Source organism: Cherax quadricarinatus, chromosome 4, assembly GCF_038502225.1.
Source record: "Cherax quadricarinatus isolate ZL_2023a chromosome 4, ASM3850222v1, whole genome shotgun sequence".
Lineage (NCBI taxonomy): Eukaryota > Metazoa > Arthropoda > Malacostraca > Decapoda > Parastacidae > Cherax > Cherax quadricarinatus.
This window is the reverse complement of record NC_091295.1, coordinates 72,697,413-72,722,856: the sequence shown is the minus strand read 5'-3', so window position 1 is coordinate 72,722,856 and position 25,444 is coordinate 72,697,413. Positions and strand designations below refer to the sequence as shown.

Here is a 25,444-nt window from a genome sequence, read left to right as displayed (position 1 = left end):
AACGTTTTTTTAATAAATACGTTCAAGTGTTCGATCACATGTCTCAACCATCAGAGTAGGGATGAGTAGTCCACCTTGAGGTGTGCCCAGTTCACACAAGACAGTGGCGGTACTCTTGGTACCGTATATGAGCGAGACTGTTCTCTTGCTCAGGGATCCTCGTATCCAAGTTAGAAGTTTCCTCTTTACACTGAAGTTGGCCACTTGTTCGAAGTTTTGTGTTAAGTGTGTCAAAGGTAGCTGCTCTGAGGTCAATAAAAGCTGCCTTTGTGCCAGGTCTCTGCCTGGTGCAGGGAGGTGGAGCAGGCCTTATGCTGAGGGCTTCACATCTTAATAAGAGAAGACGCTGCCTGCAGCACTCACTCCTCACCTCTCACTCACTCACCTCTCACTCCTCACCTTTCACTCACTCCCCATCTCTCACTCACATGTACATGTCCAGCTCTCTCTGAAGCTTCCTACCCCTATCATTCCTCCACTGTAAAGAGGTTTAAGTAGATAATACAGTATCAGTGTTGTTATCTATACTTCCCGTCACTCTGGCTTCATGTATCGAGGCTATTTATTTATTTATTACGTATTATAAAACACTGTACTCCTCGTGCGATGGTCTTTGTCTTGTGTGTTCATTATACCTGGAGGGTATTCTGGGGGTCTACGCCCCCGCGGCCCGGTCCATGATAGTTTTGTTAGATAATAGATGAAAATGACTTTAAATCTTATAATTTCCATCCTTTTGTCAGAGAAGGGAATGGCCCTTGGAGGCAACATCACGACCAGCATATCACCAGTGGGATCACATAAACCGGAAATCACTGACAGCGTTCCTGAGACAGGCAAATCTAAAAAAATAATTTAGCTCACAAGACACGATGTTCGTTAGGCCTATCATGGAGTAGTACGTCGCCCCAGGGTGCATCCTTTACCTCATAAAACACTTTCAAAGAGTGGAAAAAAATATATTTGTAACAAGACTTGTCTCTGAGCGGAGAGAAACACAATATTTGGGAAGACTCAGAGAACTGACTCTGACGACCCTGAAAAGGAAGAGACATGACAACGATGTATAAAATACTAAGAGTCATCGACAGGATGGACAGGAACAAGCTCTTCCAGAGAAGAAACTCGGAAACAAGAGATCATGAATGGATGTCATACAGTATTTCTTCAGTTTATGGGGTAAGTGTAGAGAACAATGAGCTTAATGAGGAAGTGATGGAGGTTCCTTCACTCACAGCTTCAAGAGCAGGTATGGCAATGTCCGAGGACGCCAAAATACAGCAGATATCGATGTAGCCAATCCAGAAGACGGGGTCAAAAGCTGCCTCGACCCCCCAGAAATACATCGCTGAAAGATACGGCACAAGACACGCCGTCGCGGGCCAGAGTAATATACTTAGTGTTTTTGCACTGCTTTCTTGTGGTGAAATGGGCCGTGTATCCTCGATTACCTCTTGTGTTAAATGATACAGCAGTGTCCCTGTATCCTTATAGGAGAATTTGGTAAAGGATACAGCAGTGTTCTTGCATTCTTTACGGTTTCTCTAGTTGAAAATGTTACGTAAATGTCCTCAGCCATCCTGCGGTCCTGTGGAAGGCAGTGTCTCGAAAATTCATTCTGCTAGTTATTTATTTTTTCTTGTACTTCCCTCCTTCCTTGCTTCTCTCTCTCTCTCTCCCTTCTTCCTTACCCTGCTCTCCCTCCCTATACCATTGCTTCCTTACATTCTCTCTCTCCTTACCGCCCTCTTCCTCTCTGTCTCTCTTTCTCCCTCCTTCCTTGCCTTCCTCTCTCGCTGCTTCTTCACCCGTTCTCTCTTCTCTCACTTCTTACCTCCTCTCTAAAAGTTTTAATATATTTTCACGTTTGGTGACGGCCCATGTTGGGAGTAACCGTAGAGGGGAAATGTTTACAAATGTTGGAAGATGTTTTTAAAAATTTTCAGATGGTGTAGGAGTCCGTGTTGCTTGATACAGGCAAGTATCACGGGTGTTCCTGAGTGTGGATCCAAGCACGGATCACTGGACCCAAGAACACATCTGGAACGACTCAAAGCAATTCCTAGAACAACTATCAGAACTATCAGGAGTAACAGAACTATCAAAACAGAACAACCAAAACTCCCAGCACGGCTATCAGGGCTACCAAAACTATCAGAACTACCAAAACTATCAGAACTACCAAAACTATCAGAACTACCAAAACTAACAGAGCTACCAAAACTATCAGAACTACCAAAACTAACAGAGCTACCAAAACTATCAGAACTACCAAAACTATCAGAACTACCAAAACTAACAGAGCTACCAAAACTATCAGAACTACCAAAACTGTCAGAACTACCAAAACTAACAGAACTACCAAAATTATCAGAACTACCAAAACTATCAGAACTACCAAAACTATCAGAACTACCAAAACTATCAGAACTACCAAAACTATCAGAACTACCAAAACTAACAGAGCTACCAAAACTATCAGAACTACCAAAACTATCAGAACTACCAAGACTATAAGAACTACCAAAACTATCAGAACTACCAAAACTATCAGAACTACCAAAACTATCAGAACTACCAAAACTAACAGAGCTACCAAAACTATCAGAACTACCAAAACTATCAGAACTACCAAAACTATCAGAACTACCAAAACTATCAGAACGACTACCAGAATGCATCCCAGAACACCTCTCAGAATGTGTCCCACAACAGCTCCCAGAACACCTCTCAGAATGTCCCACAGCTCCCAGAACACCTCTCAGAATGTCCCACAACAGCTCCCAGAACATCTCTCAGAATGCGTCCCACAACAGCTCCCAGAATGTGTCTCACAACAGCTCCCAGAACACCTTCAGCAGCAGCACACACCCTGGGGGTGGAACTCTGGCTACCAAGCAGCACACACCCTGGGGGTGGAACTCTGGCTACCAAGCAGCACACACCCTGGGGGTGGAACTCTGGCTACCAAGCAGCACACACCCTGGGGGTGGAACTCTGGCTACCAAGCAGCACACACCCTGGGGGGTGGAACTCTGGCTACCAAGCAGCACACACCCTGGGGGTGGAACTCTGGCTACCAAGCAGCACACACCCTGGGGGTGGAACTCTGGCTCCCAACATTAAATAACAAACATTTCCCTCATAAACAACACATTTCCATTTCCTCTGTGTGTTGTGTACTATAAATTTCTCCCGGCATGGCCGCCTCGACTCTATTTACAAAACTTAATGGTTTGTGAAGATCATTGACTGAACACATTTTTCTGGGTCCGGAGGTGCGAGATTTTAATGGAAATGCTTATTGTTATATCGCATTATATTCACGGGGAAGCGCTAAACTCTAAAGGTCATTCAGTGACTGGGAAATTGAGATGAGGTTGCGCATGTTTTTTTTTCGTATTTCGTGTTATTTTCTACGTTTTGAATGGCACTACGCGAGTCATTATATTTTAAGTGAGGATAGGGAGAATAGCTCCATTTCCTTGGATCTCTCAGTGTATATACTGAAAGTTTTAGGCCTATTTTAGGTAATAAAGTATTTGTAACTGGTGTAAAGGTGACATGCCACCTTAATAACCCTCGTGTAGGAGATAGACTTTAATGACTCTCGTATAGTAGATCGATTTTAATGACCGTTATGTATTAGATAGACTTTAAAATCAACCACTCAGCCTCCTTAACCATTAACTCCCCTCCCTCCTCACTGCCTCCTTCCCCTGATAGATGTGTGCAGGTGTGACCACTGATGTAGGTGGCAGGTGAGGGAGTTACCTGGGTGTAACAACAGTGTGGCAGTGGGAAGATAAGACAGAGATACGACAAGACTTGTTTGAGTGCTGAGAGAGAGAGAGAGACAGAGAGGAATTAATATATCCTGGGGTTAATATTGTGTGTATAATAGTGGCCCTGACCTTGTGTTATCATCGCCTGCACCACCTAACTATTGTCACGCTCCCTCTTTCCCTCCCTCCCTCCCTCCTTCCTTCCCTCCCTCCCTCCCTCCCTCCCTCCTTCCCTCCCACCATCCCTCTCCTTCCCTCCCTACCTTTCCCAGGATCTTCTCTCCACCAGTTTTCTCCCTTCCTCCTTACCTCAGTTTCCTCTTTTCCATTCTAGATCTCCAGTCCTCCCATTCCCTTTCTCCCTCCCTTCCCCTGTTCCATCCTTTCTTCATTCTCTCTCTTTCATATACACTCGTGGGCACAATGTTTGGCTTCTTTTGTTCTCTACTGTTCTTCTTTTGGATAAGTGTAGCCACAATCACCTCTCTCTCTCTCTCTCTCTCTCTCTCTCTCTCTCTCTCTCTCTTTCTGGGCTTGCCACACATTCACTAGATCGACATGAATCTCCTGGTACCTTCATTGAACAAGAGGCTAGGAGTAGACATGTTCACAACGTACACGATATTCATGAAAAAAGGAACAGGATGGACAATGACAAAGTGTCATCAGGCACTTCACCCCTCTCCCTCCTCATAACCCCTCTCCCTCCTACATCACCCTCCCTCCTCCATCACCTCTCCCTCCTTCCCTCCACCACACACAAAGGGATGACCAATGCAATCACGCTACCTAACAGATTTACTACTCACACACACACACACACACACACACACACACACACACACACACACACACACACACACACACACACACACACACACACACACACACACACAAAGAGGACAGGAGAGATGGGGGGATATGATAACGACATAAAATACTTAGAGGAATCGACAAGGTGGACAGAGACAGGATGTTCCAGAGATGTGACACAGCAACAAGGGGTCACAGTTGGAAGTTGAAGACTCAGATGAATCACAGGGATGTTAGGAAGTATTTCTTCAGTCACAGAGTTGTCAGGAAGTGGAACAGTCTGGGTAGTGATGTAGTGGAGGCAGGATCCATACATAACTTTAAGAAAAGGTATGATAAAGCTCATGGAGCGGGAAGAGTGACCGAGTAGCGGCCAGTGAAGAGGCGGGACCAGGAGCTGTGACTCGACCTCTGATATTTATATATTTTTGAGATTTTAAATAATAATAATATTATAACTTGTAATAGTTATTACCGTTTATTCCAGTTCCTCTTTATTATTAACTATCACTAGTTCTTATATTCTTAGTCATCATTAGTTATCAACTAACACTAGTCATGAGTTATCTTCGTCAGTCACGGTTCCTTCCTCCCCCCCCCCTCACCACAACTCCACCAATAAGAACCCAGGAATCAGTAAATCTCCTCTCCCATTGGCTAAGTCCCACACACAAAAAAATCATCGTACCTCCAAGAATACGTACGTCAGGTAAAACGACCTATGAGAGCCCACATCGCCGTAAAACTCGTCTCCCATTGGTGGAAGACGAGCCACAAGCGGGAGGCAAAATAGGCAATGAAAATCCTCGGTCTTCATGAAAGCCTTTTTCCCACTGGGAATTTGGAAGGTATAAATACCACGGTTCCCGGGGATCCTCTGGGAGGAGCAGATGAGAATTTAAAAATTCATGGTAAACTCCGAACAAACTCCCGAGTACCGTCACTGAAGCTAGAATGTTGTGTAGTTTTAAAAATAGGTAAGACAAATACATGAATGGGTGTGAGTTGGACCTGACTGGCTTGGGCTAGTGGGTCTGATGTGGGGTTCCATCCTTCTTAAGTGGATGTGATTTGGACCTGACTAGCTTAGGCCAGTAGGTGACTTGGGCCTGCTTAGCATGAGCCAGTGGGCCTGCTGCTGTGCTCCTTATATTCTCAATGCAGTGGTAACGGCTGTGGCCTGGTAGGCAACGCTCTCGTCTCACACATGGAGTGTCCGTGGTTCGATCCCCGGCAAGGGTGGAAACACTGGGCGTGTTTCCTTACACCTTTTGTCCCTGTTCACCTAGCAAGCAAGTAGGTACCTGGGTGTTAGTGGACTGATGTGGGTCGCATCCTGGGGGACAAGACTTAAGGACTCCCAGTGGAATTAAGACAGTCCTCGATGACGCACTAACTTTCTTGGGTTATCCTGAGTGGCTAACCCTCCGGGGTTAGAATTCTTAAGCTACATCAAGGGCGTCTTGGTTGAAGGAGGAGGAGGAGTCGACCCGGAGAGCATGTTAGCCAATGAGAAAGAACCTCATCAGTGAATCTTAATTTTGATTTGACTGATAAGTTGGTGACTTTCTGGAAAGAAGATATACCAATGTTTAGTCTGTCCTGACTAACAGTTAAGGTGTATTTATACGTATGTACGTATATGTATATATGTAGAGCATTAGGTAAACGACCATTTAGCGCAGGATATATATATATATATATATATATATATATATATATATATATATATATATATATATATATATATATTGACAGGTGTATTTCTCTCGTATATACAATGAGAAGTGTAATTCTGTCAGTGTATATACACTTACAGTTTAATTTAGTCGCTGTTATAGGTATTAAAGTAGTCTTGTCTGGTGGTGAGAAGGTTACGTGCAGCCTTAATGACCCTTGCCTAGTGGATAGGCTTTAAACCCCTCATGAACCAAGCAGTCATTTAACGGCACGGGTGAACAATATGAAGATGCAGAGAACACCATAACTCAGTTAATCCAAGATCCCTGGTGTTGGCCACGGTAGAGCCGCCTCCCCAGTATACCAAGAATAATAATCATTATTTCTACAAGTGCATGTATAACATGTACAGACCATAGCTGACATGTTTGACATGCTACAGTATAGAAAGCCCTTTGTTGTGGGAAAATTTCTGGCAAATTAGGTCAATTTTGATCCCAGGATGCGACCCACACCAGTCGACTAACGCCCATGTACCAATTTTACTGCTAGGTGAATAGGGACAGCAGGTGTCTTAGGGAAACACGTCCCAATGTTTCCTGCTGTACCGGAGATCGAAACACGATGGAACGGTAAGGAGACAGAATGAATAATGACAGTAAAGGGAGAGTCTCCATGACCTATCTCCGTCCAGCCATCTTGGAAGGGGTTAAAACAATAATTTAACAATTTCTTCTACATCATACACAAATAACCCGCACATAAAAGAGAGAAGCTTACGACGACGTTTCGGCCCGACTTGGACCATTGACAAAGTCAATGTGACTTTGTCAATGGTCCAAGTCGGACCGAAACGTCGTCGTAAGCTTCTCTCTTTTATGTGCGGGTTATTTGTGTATCGTTCCAGTCACGGTATTGTGCCTTTTTGTTATTTATCTTCTACATCATCCTTTCTTCTGACACCTCACATCCAAGCTTCACCTCAGTTATTTCTTTTGTCTCTGCAACAGCCAAAAACAAACAAGAAAACAGGCCTGAATTTAAAATTTTCTTGTAACCTCAGCATCCGTGACTTATCTTCCCAGGAGCACAGTTCACACACTCTGTCATCCTTCAGTAAATTTTATTATAAATCACGTTTTACATTATGTCGATTGTGCACGCAAGTCTTTATAAAATTATTGAATCTAGAAGGGATTTTTTGACCGAATGTATATTATTATACAGAACAAAAAATCCATAAAACCATGACTGGAGGGATACACAAATAACCCGACTTGGACCATTAACTAGCCACACTAACACACGGAGGTGAGGGAGCCAGTATATATACTGGCCACCTCACTCTCTTTGTGTTAGTGTGACTTTATTACTGGTCCAAGTCGGACCGAAGCTTTGTCGCAAGCTTCTCTCTCCTACGTTTGGGTTATTTATGTATATATTATTACAGTTAACGGTATTCATGATCTATGTTTCAAGGGTGACTCGTTCATTCAATAGCATGTTAAGGCGTCGTTATTATACGAGACTACAATCAGTACGTTGTTAATGGGGGAGTTTCAAGCCTATGGGACTGCACTAGGGCCATCATGGCTGCGTATTACCTCATTAACCCGTCAAGATAACTTTAAATCCGTAAGAAAATAGATTAAATTCTCGATGTATATACACTGAGAGGTATACATGTCTTAGTTCATTAAAACAATCGCAAATAAGCTGTTAATAAATGCACTGTTGTCCAGTGCTTCTTCACCAGCTTTCCAACGTAAGAAAATTAATGACTGAGGTGGGAAATATCCAGAGGATGACTAATGTGAACATTAAGATACATGTACAACAGTTGGGTCTCTTTATTGGTGAAACATTTTGCTTACACAACAGGTTTCTTCAGTCAAACACAAAAGGAGCAGTAGAAATAAAGATGATGTAATCTACCCTTCAACTTTAGAGGTGGTCAGTCCCTCAGCCTGGAGAAGAGTTCACCTCCATAGTGCAAAAAAAAGAATATTGCGGATAATAACAATATATATAACATTTAAAATACTTTCCCCTGCAGTGTTTTTAAAAGGGGGCGCTGACCCCCCGCAAGCGACTCCAGATAAACTCCAGGTGAACTGATAAATACTCAGCTGATTGATTTTCTTTTACAGATTATTGTATATAAATATGTGTGTTTGAAAAGTTTAACTATGTGATATATAAGAACAGAGTTAATGTGAGGTGGAAGAAGATTATGAGAGTTGTTAAGGTGAACTATGAGCCAGAGTTACGAGTGAGAGGTGAATAGTGAGGTGGAATCATGACTCCACTGTTGTTAAACTCTCGTTCACGCCGAACTCTGAATTATTCTCTCCGTTATATTTACTCCGCCTTTGTCCGTACCCGCCCCTTTGCTCCACAGAACCGTCGCCCATCTGCCATTCCGCCCACGCCCACGCCAGGGATATGGGGTGACTGTGGGCGTGGTTTGGGTGTGCTGGTGTACCGCAGTGTGGTGGTGTGGGCAGTGTTGGGCGTAGCTTATGTGGTGGGCGTCGTGGCTGGACCCATAGCAGGGGCAGCTGTGTCCTCCTCCCTGCTGGTCGCTGCTGTTACCTCACTCCTCACTGGTTAGTACTCAACCCTCATTGTTTGTACCGGTGTGACTTCACTAGTTAGTACTCAACTCTAGATTAACAGAGTAGTAAACTTAGTTTATCATTACTCAGGGAATCGTAATGAAGCAATTTTAAACGAATGACGTGATTTGTTTCCGATCGTGTTATTAAAATTTCGTGATTCATGATGGCGTCTTTGAGGGGCCTTGAGCTAGAGTTCGCTACAGTTCCTCTAGTCCTTAATGAGCCGAGCTGTAGTGCCAGCGGTAGACTGCATGTGGCCAGCAGACACAGACTGGATGATTGGATCCTCAACCAAGAGACCCGGGCTGGGACCTGACTGTTTGACCTGTAACCTGGATATCGTCTTCAGGTAACCTTCACGGATAACTACCTTGTTAGGCAGTGTTGTTCTTTTATGGCTGGCTTATGTCCTAATTAGTTGGTATATCTGTCTTGAACGAGAGAGACGCAGATTTGCTTCTTATAACATTTGTGACGCAACTTTCAACTACGCTGAGTCCTGGTTTCCATGGTAACACTATCAGACCACACCCACTTATACATCAAAACTAAATTACTTGGATGAAAGTGGGCGTGGTGGTGTGGGCGTGGTGGTGTGGTGATCTCTTGTACCTGACCAGCTGCTCCTGTCTACCTGACCAGCTGGTCTGGTGTATCTGACCAGCTGCTCCGGTCTACCTGACCAGCTGGTCTGGTCTACCTGACCAGCTGGTCTGGTCTACCTGACCAGCTGGTCTGGTCTACCTGACCAGCTGGTCTGGTCTACCTGGTCAGCTGGTCTGGTCTACCTGGTCAGCTGGTCTGGTCTACCTGGTCAGCTGGTCTGGTCTACCTGGTCAGCTGATCTGGACTACCTGGCCAGCTGGCCTGGTCTACCTGGCCAGCTGATCCGGTCTACCTGACCAGCTGGCCTGGTCAACCTGGCCAGGAACTTGCTACTGGAATCATCAAACAAATTAACCACGTCATGACACAGCTGAGAGAGAGTGAGAGGTGGACATAAACTCGCTTGTGAACACAGATAAGGCTTCATGCTGTGTATGTGTGTACTCACCTAGTTGTGGTTGCAGGGGTCGATTTACAGCTCCTGGCCCCGCCTGTTTGTTGGTCGCTACTAGGTTCACTCTCTGCTCATGAGCTTTATCATCCCTCTTCTTAAAGCTATGTATGGATCCTGCCTTCATGACACCCCCACACACACCAGGTGTGTATCAACGCCCACCATTCATACACCCACACACACACCAGGTGTGTATCAACGCCCCCCATTCATACACCCCTACACACACCAGGTGTGTATCAACGCCCACCATTCATACACACCCACACACACACCAGGTGTGTATCAACGCCCACCATTCATACACCCCTACACACACCAGGTGTGTATCAACGCCCACCATTCATACACCCCTACACACCAGGTGTGTATCAACGCCCACCATTCATACACCCCTACACACACCAGGTGTGTATCAACGCCCACCATTCATACACCCCTACACACACCAGGTGTGTATCAACGCCCACCATTCTTACACCCCCCACGCACACCAGGTGTGTATCAACGCCCACCATTCTTACACACCCCCACACACACCAGGTGTGTATCAACGCCCACCATTCATACACCCCCACACACACCAGGTGTGTATCAATGCCCACCATTCATACACCCCCACACACACACACCAGGTGTGTATCAACGCCCACCATTCATACACCCCCCCACACACACCAGGTGTGTATCAACGCCCACCATTCATACACCCCTACACACACTAGGTGTGTATCAGCGCCCAACATTCATACACCTCACACACACACCAGGTGTGTATCAACGCCCACCATTCATACACCCCACACACACCAGGTGTGTATCAATGCCTACCATTCATACACCCACACACATACCAGGTGTGTATCAACGCCCACCATTCTTACACCCCCACACACACCAGGTGTGTATCAACGCCCACCATTCTTACACCCCCACACACACCAGGTGTGTATCAACGCCCACCATTCTTACACCCCCCACACACACCAGGTGTGTATCAACGCCCACCATTCTTACACCCCCACACACACCAGGTGTGTATCAACGCCCACCATTCTTACACCCCCACACACACCAGGTGTGTATCAACGCCCACCATTCTTACACCCCCACACACACCAGGTGTGTATCAACGCCCACCATTCTTACACCCCCACACACACCAGGTGTGTATCAACGCCCACCATTCTTACACCCCCCACACACACCAGGTGTGTATCAACGCCCACCATTCTTACACCCCCACACACACCAGGTGTGTATCAACGCCCACCATTCTTACACCCCCACACACACACCAGGTGTGTATCAACGCCCACCATTCTTACACCCCCACACACACCAGGTGTGTATCAACGCCCACCATTCTTACACCCCCACACACACACCAGGTGTGTATCAACGCCCACCATTCTTACACCCCCACACACACCAGGTGTGTATCAACGCCCACCATTCTTACACCCCCACACACACACCAGGTGTGTATCAACGCCCACCATTCTTACACCCCCACACACACCAGGTGTGTATCAACGCCCACCATTCTTACACCCCCACACACACACCAGGTGTGTATCAACGCCCACCATTCTTACACCCCCACACACACCAGGTGTGTATCAACGCCCACCATTCTTACACCCCCACACACACCAGGTGTGTATCAACGCCCACCATTCTTACACCCCCACACACACCAGGTGTGTATCAACGCCCACCATTCTTACACCCCCACACACACCAGGTGTGTATCAACGCCCACCATTCTTACACCCCCACACACACCAGGTGTGTATCAACGCCCACCATTCTTACACCCCCCACACACACCAGGTGTGTATCAACGCCCACCATTCTTACACCCCCACACACACCAGGTGTGTATCAACGCCCACCATTCTTACACCCCCACACACACACCAGGTGTGTATCAACGCCCACCATTCTTACACCCCCACACACACCAGGTGTGTATCAACGCCCACCATTCTTACACCCCCACACACACACCAGGTGTGTATCAACGCCCACCATTCTTACACCCCCACACACACCAGGTGTGTATCAACGCCCACCATTCTTACACCCCCACACACACACCAGGTGTGTATCAACGCCCACCATTCTTACACCCCCACACACACCAGGTGTGTATCAACGCCCACCATTCTTACACCCCCACACACACACCAGGTGTGTATCAACGCCCACCATTCTTACACCCCCACACACACCAGGTGTGTATCAACGCCCACCATTCATACACCCACACACACACCAGGTGTGTATCATTGTATATACACTCCACTGGCAGCTTACTGTAACACCCGTCTAAGAAATTAAAAGTCCTCTATACGGGTGGTTGACAGATGACATAAAATTTAAATGACCCTCGTGCACTTGACAGACTTAAAGTTAGTTAGGTTTAAATACTAAAATCTGGTATAACCATAATTTTTAAAGTAATGGAGTAGTAGACCAGTGGAAGGCTTCGGTCAGATGACCAAAAGCTCCAGGGGTGAGTCATCATATGATTAAGACCCACGTCATGAAACACTTGTCCTGTTTTCTGACGAATCTTACCTAACGTATCACTATCACTGCTTAGGATTAAATTCTATCACTGGTTACGTTTAAATACATCACTGGTTAACTAGGTTCAAAGTTGCACGCTAACAGCAAGGGGGAGTAAACACGTCAGAAGGGCCTAACAAAGGAACACGAGTCCCATTTCAGCTGCATTCATTAAATTAACGAACAACACTCGAAATACATCACGAAAAGAGAGAAGCAACAAAACAAGAATAACAGTAAAGAAGATACTAAGTTTTAGCACCCATGTCCGTCCACATCCACGCCCGCCCAAACCCACGCCCACAACACCCACGTTTCTCCTCAGGTTCTCAGAGTCTCGTAAATCAGAAAATTCTGGACGAGTCACGCTGGATTTTCCCGAATTGTTGACGATCGGAAAGATAGCATTTGTGAGTTTACCGGGTATGGTTTATCTGGTGTGGGTTTACTGGGTGTGGGTATGGGTTTGTCGGTATGTAAGGTGTGGGGACTGTGTGTGTGTATAAAGGGGGTGGGCTTCACCGGGTGTGGGGATTGTGAGTGTGGGTTTATGGGTGCAATTTGAGTCGTATTGGATTTGTGGGTGGTTGTAGATGTTTCTAAACTGTGGGTTATTTTAGCATGGATACCTGGAGGTTATCTGGAGGTTATTCCGGGGATCAACGCCCCCGCGGCCCGGTCCATGACCAGGCCTCCCGATGGATCAGGGCCTGATCAACTAGGCTGGGAAGCCTGTAAATTTAGAAGGTGAAATTAGGGTTTACGAATGTGTAGGGATGCGTATGGTACCTTCAATAATTTTTCATGTGAATTGCTCAGTTTTCTAATAATTTTTTTTAACGTATTAGATTTTGTTGGCGAAGCGGGTAGTTTAAGCAACCTTTATTCATCCTGTGGATAGCAACGGAAGAATTTATATATCCATATGTCAGACTGTCAGAAATACTTGTAACTAAGCCTAAATCTCATTTGCTACAGCATCAATCATATATATATATATATATATATATATATATATATATATATATATATATATATATATATATATATATATATATATATATATGCAAAACAACCACTTTGAAAGAATAGAGAAATTCCAAGCGCTTTCGTGACTACTCACATTATCAAGGAACTTCCTTGATAATGTGAGTAGTCACGAAAGCGCTTGGAATTTCTCTATTCTTTCAGAGTGGTTATTTTGCATATTCTGAAATCACCTGTTTACTGTGATCTTATTGCATATATATATATATATATATATATATATATATATATATATATATATATATATATATATATATATATATATATATATATATATATATATATATATTCTTCAAATAGACAGACCCCAGACCAGTGTATATATACCAGGAATGTTTGTAAATAAAGTGTGGAGGTGGAGTGGAAACATTGAAGATCATGTTTATACAAACATTTTTGTAATTGATGGCGCGTTGTGCATTGTGTGGTAAGAGTTTGAGGCGTAAGACCTTGTTCCTGTTGGCCAACGGATGTTTGACCCGTTAACGGGGTGACAACCAACGTAGAGAGACGCTGGTGCTGATGAACACAACACCACCACCTTCCACTTGCTTAATGATCCACAACGATCCCTTCCAGCACACAATCTCTCTCTCTCTCTCTCTCTCTCTCTCTCTCTCTCTCTCTCTCTCTCTCTCTCTCTCTCTCTCTCTCTCTCTCTCTCTCTCTCTCTCTCTCCCCCGACATTCAAACACTAAACACTTCCTGTCTGTGTGTTGTCGTCCACCATGCATATGCAACACAGCAACATTGCAAAGCAAGATCCAGCTAGCCATCCAGCCAACCGTCCAGGCCGCCAGCCAGCCAGCCATACAGCCATCCAGCCAGCCAACGAGACAGCCTTTGCAAGTCCCTGAGGTCAAAGTTTTGGAGAGAGGCAATATTTGCAGCGTTCCCCCCGTGTGTTGCAGAGGTACAGACGATATTGCATTTTGTCGCCGCTATTAATCGGTCTGTAGTAAAGGTGGCAAGGGTAGAGTGTGTGTGTGTGTGTGATTCAGTATATACACGTTTGTGTATAGACGTTTGTATGGTTGTATAAATGTTTGCGTGTAGTGATGTGAGAGAGTACTACATTTGGCTCCAATCCGTGGGACAATTCGAAAACAGCTTCTGTACCACAAGACGGGCAGTAAACAATAGCTACACTCCGGCTGTACCCTTCTGGGGAGCATCACTTCATCTGAGATCATTTATTCCTAGAATAACTCTTGTCTGGAACATGTTAGCACAGCATAACATTCATGAAATATAGCCAGTTGACCAAATGAAATATCTGGTTCCACAGCTGGTTCCAACTTCATCTGGTCCACACCTGGCCCACAGATGTCTCCAACTTTATCCTGCTCCCTATTTGTATATCTCATAACAATAAAAAAAAACTTTCAAATGAGCCGAGGTAAGTAACATCTCGTAGCTTGTAAATAAAGTTTGCATCTCTTAACCCAACCTTGTAAAAAAAACTTTTAAATTAAAAAAAAAAAACAAGAGAGATATTCAAAACATTCCCAGTGGGAAAATCTTTAAGGGCTTCACAATAAAAATTAATGTTTTACCAGCGACACGTACAAAGGTTATCAGTCAAACGTCTTCATTGTCACCATAAAAAGGGAAAATCTTTTGTCAATTTCGTTAGGCTGCGCTTAGGTCCTGGCATCTTATTATTATTATAATCATGTGGGAGCGCTAAACCCTTAGGATTATACAACGCATGTGGGGGGGGGAGGGATGGAAGGTATTCAGGCTCAATTCAGGGAACTGGAGTACAGATCCAATTCCCTTGATCAAGAGCCCCTCACCAGCGTCAAGGAACCTCCCTTGAGGGGAGGTCCTGGCATCACTGAGGTAGAGGAGATCCAGGGATGCATACACTCAACAGCCGAATATTATTATTATTATTATTATTATTATTATTATTATTATTATTATTATTATTATTATATTATTTGCTAGGTAAAGTATAGTAGGACAGGAATGAAGAACGGGTGGGTACGTGGAATAAGAGAAATAGAAAGGGGTAGGAAATAGTGCAGTTAGAAGAGAGGGAATAAAAGAAAAGAAAATAAAGAAATGGACGGGAGAGAGGGGGAATAATAGGAGAGAGAAATGTCAGTTGGGGAGGCAAGAAATGTCAGTTGGGGAAGAGGATGAGGAGAAGGAGGGGTAGTGGTGGTAGACATCACAAAATCAATAATAATGGCCAGGGATGACCTGGGTGGTGGTCCTATTTCACCCTTCCTCCTCCTCCTCCTCCTCCTCCTCCTCCTCCTCCTCCTCCTCATCCTCCTCCTCCTCCTCCATCTGGGTGGGGAGTATGAGAAAGAGAGGAATAGAGATAGATAAAGAAGGGGATTAGGAGGAGGTGATGATGAGCAGTGAACCACAACTGACACACTCCCTCAGCGGTATATAGTTTCCTCTTGTTCTTCCAGTTGTTCATCATGTGTTATGTCAGTGCTTTTGTTGTGTTTGTGTGCAGATTTATTTTGTTGTTGCTGTTAGCAATGTTGTGTCTGTCTGTGTATTTGTCTTTGTATCGATTTATATTCTTTCCAAATCTTATAAAAACTAACAAAAAGACCTACAGTTAATTACCCCATTAAAAGCTTACACTTTCTCAAGTAATTATATCAACCGTTACAAATGATTATATATATATATATATATATATATATATATATATATATATATATATATATATATATATATATATATATATGCAGTCACACAGCATGACAGTGTGTGACTGCACTTATTACATTGGAACCTACCTTCCTTCCCTTTATCTCCTATCCTTCCATTCTTTCTCCTCCTGTCTTTTCTCTCTTCCCTTTCTTTCTTCATTCGTCTCCTCCCCTTCTATCCATGTATGTCTTTTTTTTTTTTTTTACCCCTATCACATTGGTGATGTATCCAATTTTACCGAATAAAAAATTTCCTTCACGCGAGGATCTTTCCCCACCTCTTAATATCTTTTCCCCCGCTCCATATATTTTCTTTTCCTTCCTTCCCTAACATCTCCTCTCCTAATAACCCCCGACCTTTCCTCCTCCCCATTTCTACTTCCCCTTGGCGTCAGCTACCTAGGCAGATACCTATGTATTGTCAGACCTCGACAACCTCAGACATATACCACAGGGCCATTTATTAGTTGTTTCTCCTATGTATTCATCTTCCTCATTACTTCCCTGAACCCATTGCCGTACCGATATCATATCCCTTAGAAGACACTTTGTGTGTGTGTGTGTGTGTGTGTGTGTGTCGGGGACTGGTTATCCCGAGAGATGGTAATTCCCACTTAACAGTAACTGCAGCTCTGAAGGAAGAAAACCTTTGAATTATTATAATCATGGGGAGCGCTAAACCCGTAGGATTATACAGCGCATGTGGGTGGGGGAGGCATTCAGACTCAATTCAGGGAACTGGAGCACAGATCCAATTCCCTATATCAAGAGCCCCTCACCAGCGTCCAGGAACCTCCCTTGAGGGGAGAACACCTTTGAAGCTGCCGTAGATACTGAACCCATAGGCTTTATAAACCACGGTACAGGGGGTGCTTGAATTCGCGGCAACCATAGGCTTTATATCGTTATGGCCTAACTGAAGTCTCCCAGCTCAGGCTGACACATTTCATTACCCTCGTATATGAGAGAGTATCCAGCGTGATAGAATTTGACAGGGAAACATTGCTAGCTTCTGTTCCCTCGATGTAAGTCTCACATCCAAATTCAATTTTTTCTTTATTTTTATATGGTACAAAGATAATGTAGTTCACATATAATAAAAAACTGTTAGGCACAAAATAAAGCCACTAGTATGGAAATGTATTTAATTAATGCTTCAAGACTGCTTAAGAATTATACAGTCTATCAAGTAGAATTTTTGATGCAGTTAACTATGTATTATTATATACATAGAATTATATACATATAGAATAATGTATGTAAGCGTACATTTACCCACCATGTAACTATCATATTGAATGGACTAGCCACACTGTGGGTGTTCCCATTGTGTAACTATCATATAGAGTAGCCACATACTGTGGGTTTCTACCATGTAACTATTATATATAATAGTGAAATGGCATATTGTGGGTGTTCCCACCATGTAATTATCATATAAAATAATGCATCTGAAGAGTGCGTGTTCACACCCTTGTAACTCGTGAAAGCATGTAGCAGCACAACGCTGCTGTGCCCAGCTGCTGATTACACAACACTGTGTCCACAGGTTTCTGCTACGTGGAGCTGGTGTCGTGGAGTGGTCAGTGTTCAGGTCAGGTGTATACTGTCACCTACCAGCTGGTGGGGGAGCTGCCTGCCTTCACCCTGGGTATAATCAACACCCTCTTTACTGCCTCCACCCTGGCAGCCGTCAGCAAGTCCCTGGTAAGTTATGTTGGGGTCCAGTAGCTACTAGATACATTAAAATACAGACGCTAGTTAGAACTGGTAAGTCATCTAGTCAACTAGGCAGATTCTTAGGACGTGGTTTCCTTAAGACACCTGCTGTCACTGTTCACCTAGCAGTAAAATAGGTACTTGGGGCGTTAGTTGACTGGTATGGGTCGCATGATAGGTACAAACTTGACCTAATTTGCCCGAAATGCTCTGCATAACAAGGACGCACTGACTTTCTTGGGTTATCCTGGGTGGCTAACCCTCCGGGGTTAAAAATCCGAACGAAATCTTATGTTAAATAAATATTATTATTATTATTTACATCATGACTATTTACAATCGTAAGAACACAATTCAAACAGAACTCCCGTAGCCCTACCACTTCAAAAATTAGGGTTATGTATTGTATGATAATTGTAATCATCTAAACTTGCGTAGATAACTGTACCTTAATTTCTTTTTTATTATAATAACTGTACCTTAATAAACTTACTTGCTAATCTCTATTCTAGGACTTAGAATATGATTTTTTATATATTTTATTTAAAATACAATACATAGCTTAACATAAAAAAAAACTTAAACAAGGGTTAATATACATTTAATATAAGCAAAATAACAAACGCAATATTAACAGACACAAAGAGGTTACACAAATATTCTAGAAAATATCGCTTGTGACAAAACATAACATTAAGAAAGATGGGTAATCTTAATCCTATTTACACAAGAACAACAACAAGGACATAACATGTAGGTGACCCCTGTAACAGGTTCAATAATATAATTAAATCCATAATCCCGTCAGGTATACACTATTTACATAATATTACTGTGACATATTGCCAATGCACAATACAATAAGAAGAATATTACGATAAATATAACGGTTACTCACAACCTACACAATAAATGAAAGGACCTACATCACATTCTCATGATAAAACAAAGTACATACTCTTACTCATCTAACCCCCCAGTACATAAGTTCCCTAGTCACACATACTCGCCTTACCACAAGTCTTACGAGTCAGCCACAAAACTAGAAAAGCCGTAAGCATTCCGCACTCATCTACGGGCTATACACATTATATAATTAGCAATAAAATGCTCGGTACAAACACATAAAACCCCGTTTGCCAGGGCAAAGCCTAAAGGTAAATCAAGTACTTCAACAAAGAAAGAAGGCAGTAAACTCTGACATAAGACATCTATAACACATTATATAACTGCACCACCACATCCTCTCACACAACTACATTTACCACAACCACACATTACACTGATACAGCAACACAGCCCTTGTGCATACCCAACCCCGGAGACGAGCCGTTCCATCCCCTGAACTTCAACCCCCTCTCCTTTCACAACGCTAACAATGTTCTCACACTCATACTACGGTACCCTGCTGAAAAAGCCTGGTCCCAGCGACTTCCATATATTTCCCGATTACAACACAACGTTCTATAAATGGTCGCCGCCAACACCCTTTTGCGCACCTCTCAATCCCCATTCTCTCTCATCGCCCAGGATACAAAAACAAAATCCGCAATTATATAAGTGATTGCACGTTGCACAGGCGCCTCTACGCCTCCCACGTCCAAACTTAACGCCCTCAATACTGATATCCCGCCTCCTCCCACTGTCCCTGATACTCCCCAAATTATCACAAAAATACACTACATGAAACGCCATCTCCTCATCCCCGCACACCTGACACGCGCCCTCCACCATCAACCCTCTTTCCTTAAGTGCAGCACCCGATGGCAGTATACCATGGAGAAAACAGAAAAATACCTCTCGCACATTTGGTCGCACGCACATCAACCGTAATATCTCCCATATATCCTTCCACGCATACATAGGGTAGATACTCTCAGCCTTCGCGACTAGCTTCGCCCTTACAACACGCTCTAAAACACCCACTCGAACTTTATTAGGGTCCCGGACATGCAGCAACGCCCACAACACATCTTCACACACCCTCATTTCCGACCCTCCCCACCACATTTGCACCTCTTCATGTAAGTCATTTACGCCCCTCCTCGCTTGACCCCGCACATGGCGTAACCCCCACTTCAAATAAATACACTTGACTCTTAACCGTAAATCAATCAACCCCAATCCTCCTCTGTTGACCGGTAAAGTACCACACTCCTACTCAACCATTCACACCTGGAACCCCAAAGAAAATGGAAAACCCTCTTTAACACCCTCGTAACATCTGGACCTGCTAACGGATGTACCGCTGCCACTTGCCAGACTTTACTGTATAATAACACATTCACAACAATCGCACGCTGATGTACTGTCAAATGAGTTGGTCTCAACCCATCCAAGCACCCTCCCACTCGATCCACAACAAGTCCAGAATTAATCATCCTCGCCTCTCTCGCACTACCCATATACACTATCCCACACACTTTTATCCTGTCCACCATATTCCAACGTACATTCCATCCCCAACTCTCTCTTCCCACCCAATCTCCTAAGACCAGTAAATTTGATTTTTCCACATTAACTCTTAAACCAGTAACCCCCGTGAAATTATCAATAACATCTCCTACCGCACGTAAACTCCTCAGCGTTCGCACGAGTATTATCGTGTCATCCACGTACCCTATTATTCCCTGCTCTCCATTTCCTACTCCCCAATCCACCTCCATACACGCTCCCACCGCTCTATAGAAAGGGTCTGTTAAACAGGCAAACAACAATTGAGACAGGGGACAACCCTGCCTAATACCCCGACCCATGGATACCCACTCCCCCAACTTCCCATTTACTTGTACACACACTCCCACACCTTTATACAATGTCTCTGCCCAAAGCACCACCTCCTCCCCAAAACCCTGCCTCCTTAATATGTACCACAACACCTCACGTTCTACACTATCATACGCCGCCTGCCAATCTAACGCTAAGACACCCCCCCCCTGCTCCCCTCCCGTCCCTTCCACAAAATTCTTTATAATACTATGCCCGTCATACATCGTCCTCCCAAACACACCATATTGTCCTCTCGCAACCACTCTATCCACCACACACTTCAGCCTATTTCCTAAAATTTTTGCAAAAATCTTATAATCAGCACACAGCAATGATATTATCCTAAAGTTCTGCACCGTGTCTTGTCGCTTACCTTTTGGCACTAAAACCACAACCACAGTTCCTTGCAACCTGTCCATCCTCCCCTCCCTTTTCATCGTATTCATTAGTTCTACTAAGAAGGACTTCAACACATTTCAATGGCTCACATAAAACTCGCAGGGCAAGCCATCCAAACCTGGTGCCTTACCTCGTGCCATCCCCTCTAAAGCCCTCCACACCTCCCTTTCTTCAATATCCCCCCCAATGCCATGCAATCACTGCCACTTAGCACATAAGATACATTCTCCCCCAACCCCCCAAAAGCCCCTACATCCACCCCTACACTCAGTAAATTTCTTCCAAACCACCTATCCACGTAATCACTCATCGCCTCTGTTGTTCTTAACTCCTGTCCCACCCTATATCCACCTAAGTCCTCATGTACTACCAGCCTATCAATTTCCATAGCCATACGGCGCTGCCTCTGTCCCCATAACACACAGGCCGATGGGCGATCACCCCACACCGCCTCTTCAAATCCACCCTGCACTCTCACCGCATCAAATCTGTCATTCTGCAAATCTCGAATCCTCCCTTTTAACAACTCGATTTCCTCCATGGGATACTGCCCTGCCTGCACGCCCCTCTTATAACAACCTTGCAACCTACCCTCGAACTACTGCTGCAACCCATACGTCATCCAACCCTGGTACTTTCCCCATCGCACATAAAACTGCCGGATCCTCTCCTTAGATACCCCATCCCACCACCCTAGCAAGTCACCCACATCCCTACCCTCTCCCCACAAATTGTCCCACATTGTCCCAAAATCTAACCCCGCCTCCTCCACCCCAAGAAGGCTCACATTTAACTTCCAATACCCTGGATACCTCTTAGGCAAGCTGGCCCAAGTCAAGTCCGCATAAACAGCTCTATGATCAATGTATACAGCATCTACCGTATGCACGCACATCACCCGCACACATAACTGAGCAAGTTAGAGGTAATCATTCGTTTCTCAACCTGCGGGCTGGGAGGACGCACTCTGAACTTGCTCTGGCTTTCACCTAGTGGCAGCCTGTGTACTACAATTCCCAAGATGGCGGAACGCCAAGGTCGGAGAGTGAACACAGTCTGTGTTGCATTTACCCATGGCTCCCTCAGTGGTTCTACGATGCATACATTAATGCCTTGCATCATACGTGACGTCTTCGGCATCCCCAATGAAGAATTATATGGCGTAGCGCTGAATGGGATGACGAGGATATTTGTGAAATTCGTGAATGCCGGCTTCTACTCAAAGATTGTACAAACCTATCAAGAAAGGAGGATGGTGGTGATTACGGCTGTGGAGGTTTGTCTGCATGATGTGTCAACGTATGTTACCTGGGTGAGGGCCAGAAACGTACCTTTTGAAGCTGAGGAATATGATCTGCGGGATGTTTTTGGCAAATATGGTATGGTGCATGCAGTGACCAAGGGAGTGTGGAGAGAGGGCCCGTACGAGTGGCTCCTGGAGGGCTCCTTCATCATCAAGATGACGCTATGACAACCAATTCCATCTTTCGTACGTCTGGAGAAATACAGGACTCGGGTATTTGTTCATTACGCTTGCCAAAGGAATACGTGCAGATTATGCAACTCTTATGAGCACCTGGCTGCCCAGTGCCCCTGCTGACTGGTTGCACGCTCTCGGGACCCTTCACCTGTGGGTCAACAGGCTGAGGCCGTTGTGCCTGAGTCTGGTACCTCTGAGGGGCACAGTTCTAAGCTTTGGAGTGACGAGATGAATGAACAGGACATGCAATCTTCCACGTGTGCCACCCTGTCAGTGGATGCCACAACCGTGCCCACGATTTCTGTGGTTCCTGTGAGTTCTGAGGTTTTGCCACAGGTTAGGTTGATGGAGGACGTGTTGCATGATCTCCTGGATGGGACAGTGTGTGGTCCTGATGATTCACCAGCGTGTTGTGAGTTAACGACGGAGGAATCTCCTAACATGGAGTTGCAAGACAACGCCACGGTTGTAAGGAAGCATGAGGTGGTGGTGGAGGTTCACCAGGAGGAGGAGTCTGGTGAGGAGATGTATGTGGAGGGCAGCTCTCGCACAAGGTCGGCAGGTGCTTCGGGCATGGACAAGGTCTTAACACAAGGCCAGCATCCAGGGAAGAAATCGTGGGCGAAAGTGGCTGAGATGCCCCTCACAGAAGGGGTAGTTGCAAGGTCCCAGCATATGGGTAAAGCTCGGGGGGAGGGGGGTATTGAGAAGACGACTGCCAAAGTAGGGCAGTCAAAGGTACGTGTGGGAACGGGAAAGACCCACAAACATAGAGGAAAACCTCTTTTCTGTAATTTCCTGTAATTTCCAGTGTGTCACCATCAATGCCAATGGCCTGAGAATGGAGGTTAAGAAAGTGTGGATGGGGTGGTTTCTGAGACGTTATGATGTGGATGTATGCTTTCTGCAGGAACACAATTACAAGTTTGGCGGAGAGTTACGATTGAAAGGCTATCGCATGTATGTGAGTAATTCTTTAAAATTCAAGGGTGGGGTGGCTCTAGTGGTGAAGGAGTCCAGCCCTTGGAGTGTCTTGGGATGGGAGGAGGGTGGGGGTGGAAGGGTGGTAAGGGTCGATGGATCTTGGGGTGGGGTTAGTTTGTTTTATAGGGGTTTATATGCCGGCGGATAGCAACTCTAAAGTGAAAATAGATTTTGTACGGGAGGTTTTAACGTATCACACTCGGGGTTTGCCTTTAATTTCGGTCTTGGGTGGGGATTGGAACTGTGTTATCTGTCATGGTGACGTTGAGCCGTGGGGGGCGGGGTGCGTTTTACCTGTCCTACGAAATTTGCTGGGGGATGCAGGGGTTTATGATATGGTGGGGAGGGGTGGGTGGGGGGTGGAACACACGTTTGTTCGCAGAGGCTAAGCGGCATGACTGGACAGAATTTATGTAACACAAGGCATTAGAGTTGGGCGCGTACAGACGTTTGATATAGGATTCTCGGATCACCGTACAGTGCTGGCAGTTTTGGACTGGGAGGGAATGGTACGGATTTATCCTGGTTATTGGAAACTAAACGTGTGGCTTTTGGAGGGGGAGGGGGAGGAGTCTACTTTTCAGGTTTGGTGGACGAATCTCTGAAAACTTAGAAGGTTGGGGAATGTTTGTTGGAATGGTGAGAAATGTGCGCCAAACCCGGGATAACGAATTTTTATAGGAATCAGGGTAAGGAAGAAGCGAGGTGGAGATATGGGCTTCAAAATTACCTGGAGGGACAACTGAATGATTATTATGTTAAGGACGGAGTAGTAGGTATGAAAACATCAAACATCTGCGCGATCAACTAGCCGAAATCCACAATGAGCGGTTCAATGTGGTTCGCATCAAGGTGGGTATGGAAGAGGTGCTCTGGGGAGACAAACCTTTGGGTTGTGTCCTGCAGAAATTTCGGGTTCGACAACAAGCAACACCCAGTTACTTTCTAATACGGACAGCATGAGTTTTTGTACTGACCTTTGGTTTGAGGACAAGCTTCGACGAAGACCAGGGGGTATTCATGAGGGTAGTCTGCTGGGGCGGGGGAATTCAGAAAGTTCATAAGTGAAAGGGATCGGGGGGGGGTACTAGAGGGTTGGATTCATGAGGAGGAGGTCGAAGAGGCGATATTTAAGATGAGTAAAGGGAAAGCACCAGGCATAGATGGTATATCCAATGAATTTTATAGGATGCATTGGGGGCACATCAAGCAATGCTTGGTTGAAGTATTGAATTGCATGCTCGAGAGGGGGAGGTTGGGTATGTTGCAGCATGCAGGGGTAGTGATGTTGGTGCCCAAAAAGGGAGGTGGAGGGGTCTGAGCACATATAGGGCAATCTCTCTCATGTGTTCAGACTTTAAAATATTTGCAAAGGTGCTTGGCAACAGGATGAGAAAAGTTATTGGATCGGTTATTCATAGGGGACAGCTGGGTATACCAGGTAGAAGTATGAGGGAAGGACATGGGCGTATTAGGGAATTCTTGGGGGAATGTCAAGGGAGGGGTGTCCTAGGGCTTGATTGGCAAAATGCTTATGACTGTGTTGACAGAGATTTATTAAGACTTATTTTATTGAAGCAGGGTTTTGGAGAAGGAATAGTACGCTGGGTTGACACTTTGTATGATTCAGCACCGGTAAGAGTACAGGTGAGCGGTAAGTTAGGGCAGCCTGTACATATGGAACGGGGTTTGAGGCAAGGTTGCCCCCTCTCTCAGCTGCGTTTTGCCTGTGTGCAAAATCCATTTTACGATCTGGTGGATGACAGTTTGGGAGGTGGGATACAGGATAATAATCGTGTGTGCGTAGTCGGTTACGTGGATGATAC

General features: G+C 45.0%; 1 protein-coding gene across 7 annotated transcripts in view; it reads left to right on the top strand.

Moving 5' to 3' along the window:
* The window catches only part of LOC128684325 (cationic amino acid transporter 4-like), a 64,462-nt gene that overhangs the window by 5,594 nt on the left and 33,424 nt on the right, over window positions 1–25,444 (top strand). For 5 of the 7 annotated variants that reach the window (XM_070097785.1, XM_070097747.1, XM_070097764.1 and 2 more), the window contains 2 exons: window positions 8,429–8,887; window positions 17,817–17,974. In XM_070097785.1, the coding sequence (XP_069953886.1) occupies window positions 8,578–8,887; window positions 17,817–17,974 (468 nt within the window). In that variant the 5' untranslated portion in view covers window positions 8,429–8,577. Of the gene's footprint in view, window positions 1–8,411; window positions 8,888–14,259; window positions 14,497–17,816; window positions 17,975–25,444 lie in introns of those variants that run through there. The other 2 variants (XM_070097768.1, XM_070097741.1) reach the window with 2 other exon arrangements.